Source organism: Sus scrofa, chromosome 17 (genome assembly GCF_000003025.6).
Source record: "Sus scrofa isolate TJ Tabasco breed Duroc chromosome 17, Sscrofa11.1, whole genome shotgun sequence".
Classification (NCBI taxonomy): domain Eukaryota; kingdom Metazoa; phylum Chordata; class Mammalia; order Artiodactyla; family Suidae; genus Sus; species Sus scrofa.
This window is the reverse complement of record NC_010459.5, coordinates 209,158-218,004: the sequence shown is the minus strand read 5'-3', so window position 1 is coordinate 218,004 and position 8,847 is coordinate 209,158. Positions and strand designations below refer to the sequence as shown.

General features: G+C 46.2%; 1 protein-coding gene across 18 annotated transcripts in view; it reads left to right on the top strand.

Moving 5' to 3' along the window:
* LOC110257498 (ERI1 exoribonuclease 3-like) overlaps positions 232 to 8,847 on the top strand; it is a 96,965-nt gene continuing 88,349 nt past the window's right edge. For 7 of the 18 annotated variants that reach the window (XM_021078348.1, XM_021078346.1, XM_021078347.1 and 4 more), the window contains exons 1-2: positions 233 to 619; positions 3,063 to 3,138. In XM_021078348.1, coding sequence (XP_020934007.1) covers positions 485 to 619; positions 3,063 to 3,138 — 211 coding nt within the window. In that variant the 5' untranslated portion in view covers positions 233 to 484. Of the gene's footprint in view, positions 3,139 to 8,847 lie in introns of all 18 variants that reach the window. The other 11 variants (XM_021078341.1, XM_021078335.1, XM_021078337.1 and 8 more) reach the window with 5 other exon arrangements.

The window sequence follows — 8,847 nt, the reverse complement described above, 5'->3', positions numbered from 1 at the left end:
TCACAGCTGGGAAGTGAGGCCGCCTTCACCGCTAAGTACGTGCAACCTCGAAACTGCAAGTCCCACAGGCCGGCCCGGGGCGCCACCATCTTGACACAGCTTAGCGCGCACGTCGGCGGGAGGGAGAGCGTTTGGGGAGGAGAAGCCCCGCCTCCCTGCAGCCCATTGGTGGAGGGAGCCGGCAGCGGGCTCAGCGGTTGGCCACCGCGCCCGCCCGTCCGTCACGTCGGCCGGGGTCCGAGTGCGCGGAGCTGAGTCGCTGTGTTGTGGACTGGTGGTGCCGGCTGCCGCTGTTGAGGCGGCGGGGAACGGGCGGTGGGGAGCGGGCGGAGCTGGCCCTGCTTCTGCCTGGCCGGCGCCGCAGTCGGCGCGGGCCGCGCCCGCCGCGGAAAAACTGCGCTGAGCGCCAGCTCAGGCCGAGGGAGACGTCGGGGCCTGCACCTGGAGCGAGGCTGCCGCGCTGGCCCTGAAGAGGGGCGTTGCCATGGCGACAGCCTCTCCCGCAGCTGACGGGGGGCGGGGGCGGCCCTGGGAAGGAGGGCTGGTCTCCTGGCCCCCTGCTCCTCCCCTTACTCTCCCCTGGACTTGGATGGACCCGAGCTGGGGGCAGCACCCCGGGGTGGGTGATGCGGAGAGGCCCCCCAGATTGGGCCCTGGTCATGCATGCGGGGTGAGGGTCGCGGCGCGCAGTTTGTGCAGCCTGGGGTGCTCGCCCATGTGCTCACCCTGGGTGCACGATCTACTGAGTAACGTTCTGGTGGAGAGGGAGAAGGGCAGGGTTTTGCAAGACAAACCGGCCAAGGTGATTAAGGGTGCTGACTTCTTTCCTGGGATTACTTAGGAGGAGGAAGAGGGGTTTGACTGAAGAGGTGAGAAACCCAGCAAGTAGATAGTAGATGGAACATCCCCTTTACCCACTCCCCATCCGGTAGGCAGACACACAAGGCTAGCTGTTTACTTCTTAGTAAGTCTGTAGCGATGGTAGTGAGGGTGGAAGGAGTGAATAAGGAGGCTAACCTGGCTAGCTTTCTGTTTGCTTTTCCTGCAAGTGTTCCAGCAACAGCTGTTTTCTTAAAAAGGCATGAATTTGGATTGGGGCTTGACTGTGAACTCTTGTGAAATATAACTGCGACTTACTGACTTGGGACATTCTGAATGTGGCCCCTCATTGGGGACTTTTAGGTCTGGATTTTGCAAAATGGTAGTGCCCATCATTGCCTGTGCTGTAAGTCGCTGGCCCCCTCTCTGGTATTAGTTCTTGTCAGACGTTTTATTAGTCTCCCTGCGGAAGGGCAAAAAACCAGGAATCCCATTGGCTAAAGACTGTGTACACTATTTGACCTCTAGTGAGTTGTGATTGGTTGGATGATTTTTGTTTGTAGAGTTCCTAGGGGAAATTGGCTTCATCAAATTCTGCTTTATTCTGACTTTATTATACACAGCATGCCTTGTTTTAGTGGGTTCATGCCTGGAGCCTAAGTATGTTATACCTGAATCCCCTACCATTTAAAAGGCAATTTATAAACAGGGTCTTGGAATGTGACTCCACTAACGTGTGTGTCTGTGGTCTTGGTTAGAAACCCACTTGGCTGCCTTTGTCAGAGAGGTGGGGGCGGTGGTGGTGGGGGAAGGTAGCTGCTGGGAGGTGATTGATAAGGTTTCTTTTACAGATTCTGTGCTGCTTCTCTGGAGCTCAGAGCACTTTGGCAACTTAAGCACTCCAAATTAAAAGCTCATTAACAATTCCTGCCCAAAGATTCTGTAAATGATAATCGGCTACCTAGGTCACAGAGTTTGGCTGAGAGCTTTCCTTCTAATTTGAAATTTCCAAGTAAACGTGCTTTTATTCCCTTTCATTTTGGAAAGTGTTTTCTTTGGGTTGGGGTAGATTGGTGAGTGGCATTTTCCCAGGGGATCTGAGCAGGATAAAATGTTAAGAATGTAGAATGGTGGACAGGAATAGATTGCTTTCAAACCTAGCAGTTTCTTTGTTCAAAGGATGTTGCTAGCTGTAAGGGCACCTTTGCAACTTCTAGTCCTTTGGAAGATCTGATTGGTAAAAGGCATTAAGATTTGTGTGACCTCAAGAGAAACCAGAGCGTGGAAGATTTGTGAATTAAGTGATAAAAATGATAGGTATCCCTTGATAATTTGACCTGGAGTTTGGCTATCTTGACTTTTTTAGAACTTGAGGCAGACCTTAATGTATCCTGCAAGTGTTTCATGTGTGGCCATTTGCAGTATGGCCTGTAGCTTTGTGGCACCCAACCCTTCCTCCAGTCCTGGCCTCAGTTCCTGACTTCTGAATATTGTTAGCCTTTACCTGTGCCTCCTCTTTGACTAGACTAGGATTCTGGATTATTCTGAGAGCTACCACTTCATGGTCATCTTTCTCAGTCGAAGCTCAGATGTTTTAAATGTTCAGTTTCTAGGTTAAGATAAACTCCTTAGGAAGAAAAGTATGCCAGTAGAGTGCATGAAATTCATCATTCTTAAAATATATACAGTTGACCATTGAAAAATGCAGGGCTTAGGGATGCTGACACCGCCCTCCAGTAGTTGAAAATCTGCTTATAACTTTTGACTTTCCCCAGAGTTTACTAATTGCTTACTGTTGACCAGGAGCCTTGCTGATAACATAAGCTTGATTAACATATTTTGGAATGTTAGATGTATATCTACATGTATTTAAAGCATTCATGACATCCTAACTTAAATTTTTTTTTGGTATTTCTAGGCTATGTGGTTTAGCTGCAAATTTTTTCAAATTGTTACAAATTTCCAAGAAAATGTCCATTATATTTATTGAAAAACATCTGTGTATAAGTTGACCCACAGAGTTCAAACCTGTGTTACTCAAGGGTCAACTCTAGTACCAGTAGCTTCTGAAAGCTCTGTACCAGCCCTGTGCTTCCACATAGATAGCTGTTGCACCAAAGTAGTTTGACTTTAGGAGTTTGAAGTATAGTGTGGCCCTTCAATTATTTCAAACAGCATCCTCCTGGGGATTTGATCCTTTCTATTGAAATAGACTTGTTGCAGAGATGTGTATTTATCCACAGCATTGGGGCTTTCCAGCTCTAACAGAACCTTCAGCATCCCCGGCGGCCAGTCTTGGCATCTTCAAAGTAAGGAGAGGTGAGAATCCTGCTGCCTGATCAGCAGGCTTGACTTCTTCCTTATGAGTATATGGGCTTGGAGGGTGGGGAGTGGGGACTGGTGCAGATTGTATTTTCTGTAACTTTTTTTGGCAAGATGCCATATGCTGAAAGGCTACTGAAACTTAACCTAAAGTTTATAAAGTGGTGAGGGTTGGAGGTGGGTTGTCTAGACTTTCAAGTTCTGTCATGATTGCTTTGTGGGCATTACATAGGAGGGTTTACTTGAAGTTCAGGAAGCTTGAATACAGCTGGAATAATCCTTTATCCTGAGAAATGCACATCTTAAGGTAACAGGAGGATCTTGTTCATTTGACTCTTGATAAATGCATTTGACCAAAGCCCTTGGGATCTTGGTTTAATTTGGGCAGCTCACCTTTGGGTAGATGGTCAATCCCAGTTTAACTCCATTTTGCAAGGATTGGGGCTGGTTAAAACGTGGACTCTGATGATTGATATCCAGGATCTCAGAGGCTGTTTGTTGAATAACTAAGGTCCAGGCATTTTGCTAGGTCCTGGGATTGTGGTGGTGAACAAGACAGCCACTTCCCTGACACCAAAGAGCTTACAAAGTCATGGGAGAGACAGATAGTATAGAGGCAGTTATGAAGCCTCTGAGAATGCTAGAACAAGGTAGATGTATGTGTGTTAAGCGTACTTAAAAGGACCTCCAGCCCAGACTGGTGGGCTCAGGGAAGGCTTTTCAGAAGAAGAAACCTTCTCAGCTAGAATTTGATGAAGACATGAAGGTGTGTGAAGTGTGAAGGTCAGAGCGTTGTTGACTTTGAGAAACTGAAGTTCAGTGGGATTGAGATATAGAGTACTCAGTGGGCAGAGGGCAGGCGAGAATGGTGAGAAATGAAGGAGACAAGGTGAGCAGAGGCCAGGGCCTTATAAGCTAGCTCTTAGGATTAAATGGTGAATAGGAAAAAAGACTAGGTCAGCAAACCTTCTGTAAAGGACCAAACAGTAAATATTTAGTCTTTGTGGGTCTCTGTAACAACTGTTCATCTCTGTTCAACTCTGCTGCTATAGCATGAAAGCAGCCATAGTACAAGAATGAATGAGCTTGGCTGTTCCAGTAAAACTTTATAAAAACAAGTGGCAGCTGGATTTGGCCTATGGACCAACCATTGGGTCAGACAAATCATAGAAACAAGGAGATGCCATTACAAGGTTTAAGCAGTGGACTGATAGTAGATTTGTGTTTTAGAGAGTTTGCTTTGATCTCAGTGTTAAGAATGGATTGAAGGGGACAATCCCTGAGGCAGAGAGACCAGTAAGGAGGCGGCGGCAGTTATATGGGTAGCATTTGTTATCTTCACCTTTGAGTCAATGTATTGACAATTAAAAATTGAGTATTCCTGACTTTTTTTTTCCTTTTTTTTTTTTTTTTTTTGCCTTTTCTGGGGCGACTCCCGCGGCATATGGAGGTTCCCAGGCTAGGGGTCGAATCGGAGCTGTAGCCACTGGCCTATGTCAGAGCCACAGCAACACACGATCTTAGTTGCGTCTGCGACCCACACCACAGCTCACGGCAATGCCGGATCCTGAACCCATTGAGCAAGGCCAGGGTTCGAACCCACAACCTCATGGTTCCTAGTTGGATTCGTTAACCACTGAGCCACGACGGGACCTCCTGAGTATACTTGACTTTTGACATCTGTGTGTATACTGGCTCTTTTTCTAATTTCTTGGCCGTCTAGGTGAGCTTAGACATTGTCTGTCAGAGAAATTCGGTGATACCAGCTCCTTTTACTGAGACTAGAAAAGATGTGGGAAGGAGAAGTGGGTGTGGAATAGTTGAGAAGTTTTGGGGACCTCTTTTCTATTGAAAGAAGTAGGGAATGGAGCCTGGGAGAGATTATGGCCTTTGGGGTTGTAGCTTAATGTCAGTTGCTTTGAACTTCTTGAACACTACACTAGGAGAAGGACCCATCTTCCTAAGCTTACCAGGTATTGTCTCGTTCTATGTATGTCCTACTCAGCCTCTCCTTGCTTGTCGGATGATCTTTTTCTTGTTTTGGGAATGTCTCCTACTTGTGTATGATGGTCTATGTCATATGTAGGGATCAGAGACAGTATTTGTTGAGCATCTAATGGATTGTCTTTCTCCTCCTACAAGCCCCTGTGTACAGGGCTGGAGGGAAGCCTACTGATAACAGTGCTTATGTGACCTTGGACAAGTGACTTACCTCTTTGAGTTTAGCTTTTTTTTTTTTTTTTTTTTTTTTTTTTTTATTTTCCCACTGTACAGCAAGGGGGTCAGGTTATCCTTACATGTATACATTACAATTACATTTTTTCCCCCACCCTTTCTTCTGTTGCAACATGAGTATCTAGACATAGTTCTCAATGCTATTCAGCAGGATCTCCTTGTAAATCTATTCTAAGTTGTGTCTGATAAGCCCAAGCTCCCGATCCCTCCCACTCCCTCCCCCTCCCATCAGGCAGCCACAAGTCTCTTCTCCAAGTCCATGATTTTCTTTTCTGAGGAGATGGTCATTTGTGCTGGATATTAGATTCTAGTTATAAGTGATATCATATGGTATTTGTCTTTGTCTTTCTGGCTCATTTCACTCAGGATGAGATTCTCTAGTTCCATCCATGTTGCTGCAAATGGCATGATGTCATTCTTTTTTATGGCTGAGTAGTATTCCATTGTGTATATAGACCACCTCTTCTGAATCCAATCCTCTGTCGATGGACATTTGGGTTGTTTCCATGTCCTGGCTATTGTGAATAGTGCTGCAATGAACACGCGGGTGCATGTGTCTCTTTTATGTAGAGCTTTGTCCGGATAGATGCCCAAGAGTGGGATTGCGGGGTCATATGGAAGTTCTATGGATAGATTTCTAAGGTATCTCCAAACTGTTCTCCATAGTGGCTGTACCAGTTTACATTCCCACCAACAGTGCAGGAGTTTACACATTTTTTTAAAAGAGCCAGCAATTGGGTGATCTGGCCTTTGGCTTAGTAATTTTGGGGTCCTTGCAGTTGTCGTTGTGGTCATGTGATAGAAACCTAGCCCCTGGCTGAGGCAGCAAGCAGACAGGAGGAATTTAGAACTAAAGCAAGATGCTGCTCTTCCTAATGGAAAATTTTCAGAGAGCAGGAGTCTCATGCAGAATTCCAGACCTTTTTCCAGGGTGAACCTCAGCCCCAACACCATCAGTGAAACAAACTAAGTGAACAGCTACCCAAGGAAATTCAGCAAAGTGTGACCAGTCATTTCTTCTGGTCTTTCAGGGTCATTTATCAGTGTTGCTACCCTGTGGCCCTACGTCTGTGTAAAATGCCTCTTGAAATTTTTTTTTTAATTACTTTTTACCACCACTCTGGGAAGTGGGTAAGGTGGTCAGCATTATTGTCACTGCTGTGCATGTGAGGAAACTGAGGCCTAGGCAGGTTAAGCGTGTTGTCTGAGGTCATGCTGTGAGGTACTGTTCGAGCTGGTGCAGAGTTGCTTCCAGATGAAGTTGTGTTAGTTTATTGCTGGTGCAGAGTTGCTTCCAAATGAAATTGTGTTAGTCTCTTCCTTTGGGTGAGGGATGTGTGGTCATTACAGAACTGCAGTCGGAGGCATGCCTCGTCCGGATCTGCTAGTCTTGATTTGGGTCCCACTTCATCCACTTGGTCCTGTTGGGTTTTAATTGATGACTGCTAGGGACAGGCCTGCTGGGAAGCAGATTCTCTTTGGGTCATTGTTTTTAGTCCATCCTCCTTTGGGGACATTCTTGGGGGAGCCTTGGGTTACGAGAGATTGCTTTGATATGTTCAAAATTGTGCCTTGTGCCCCACAGCTACAGGTAAAATCAAAAGGCGGATAATTTATGGGAGTGTCAGAGCTGGCCGCTGGCACCTCAGGAGGCCATTAGTATGCCTGTTCAGACCCTCTGTGTCCTTGCAATTGATTCCTCTTTGCATGAGCCTGATTTGGGAAGCTGTAGATCTGTGGGTAGTGATTGGATCTGACAGTCCAAACACCGGTCCCTAAATGAATCCTTTTAATAGTATTCTGGCACCAAGGCAGTGCTCACTCACTCTCTCTAACCGGGAAGGACAGAATCTATATGTGTGTGTGGCGGGGGAGGGGGGGTGGGAAGAAGGAGCAGGACAGAAGAAAAGAAGCTTTTCCTGGTTCTTAGGCCCTGCTCTGTTTAGTCATGTTCTGATTCTAGAGCAGTTGACATCATAATTCATTCAGCAAACATCAGCTTCCACTCCCTTGGTGCCTGGCCCTGTGCTGGGAGGACAGAAATGAATAAAACACGGTCCTTGCCCTTAGGGTCTTTGTCTAGCGCCGTGTTCCTCAGACTTTGTGAGCTCATGCACTCTTCAGGTGGAGAAAACTCATCTTCTACTTTTCTTTAAGGCTACTTGGAATTTTAAAATGCACTCAAGGGTCTGACAAAAAACAAGTACAAGAAGTAATTTCTTCAAATATGCCTTTGACGCACACATACATATACACACGCCACACACCCCCGTACCTGCTCTATTCCATCCTTCTCACCTGACTCCCTGAAAATCACTGGTAAGAGGAGAAACACATAAGGAAAATCTTACAGTATAGTGAGACGGAAGGTATGAAATAGGAATAGACTGTGCTCCCAGATCACTTAGGCAGTTAACTTTCTGATGAGGTGTCAGAGAAAGCCCCCCAAAAGGGGGGCTTTTGAAGAAGGAGCAATAATTTGCCTGGTGAAAATGCATTTTAAAATGGAGAGAGTAGCACTTGCCAAGGCACAGATTTGCCAGAGGAAATGTCACATTTAGGGGCTTGAGCAAGAGCAGGGCTAGTTGTCACCCTGCTTCCTGCCAGTGCTGCTCTGTGAGATGGGAAGATTTGCTCCCCTGGGTTTGAGAAGAGGCTTTGAGTTGCTTGTGCTGCGGTTGTTTTAATCTAAGACACTGCTTCCTGTTTCCAGGGCTGTGATTTGTTTTTCTCGTTAAAAATGAATTTGGGTGATTTGGACAGACTTCATTATTGCTTATGGTTGAGTTTCTTTTAGTTAAAGTCATACCTTAGCTCAAAGGAAAAACAGAAGTTGGTATGCATTGTTAACCCTACGGCAGATGGGACAACCAGCCAAATGGAGGAAGGTGGGCCCTCAAAGGTGGGAGAGAACAGGATCCTGAAGGGCTGAGTACCTCTGGGCCTTCGTGTTCTCTTGTGTGAAATGGGAATTCTGGTGCCTGTTTTGCTTGATCGTTGGGAGACTTAGATAAGATGGCATATGTAAATCACTAATACAGTGCCTGGTTTATAGTTGATTTTCAGAAAATAGTGTTTCACTTTTCTCTTTCTAATGTATTAACAACAATTGCTCCCTTTTACTGAGAAACTGCTATTTTGTGTGTTGTATGGTTGAATCAGACCCCTGACAAATAGATTATTATAACTATTATTACAAAGAATGTGTGGTAGAGTCAGGATTTGAACCTGTGTTTGTCTAATACCAGCATTTTAACCACCAGCTGTATGACTCCTTGTTTCTGCTCCAGTTGCCCATCTTGGAAGCAGGGGCAGAGGAGGTTCTGGGCGCCTCCCTGCTTGGGTCAGATGCTGTCTGCAGTGGGAGAGGGATGAGAGTACCGCACCATACCCTGTCCCGCCTCCATTCCTGTCCTATTGATGGTGTGTTAGGAGGCTAACCTTTGCCCCTCGTGTGTGTGATGGGGTCAC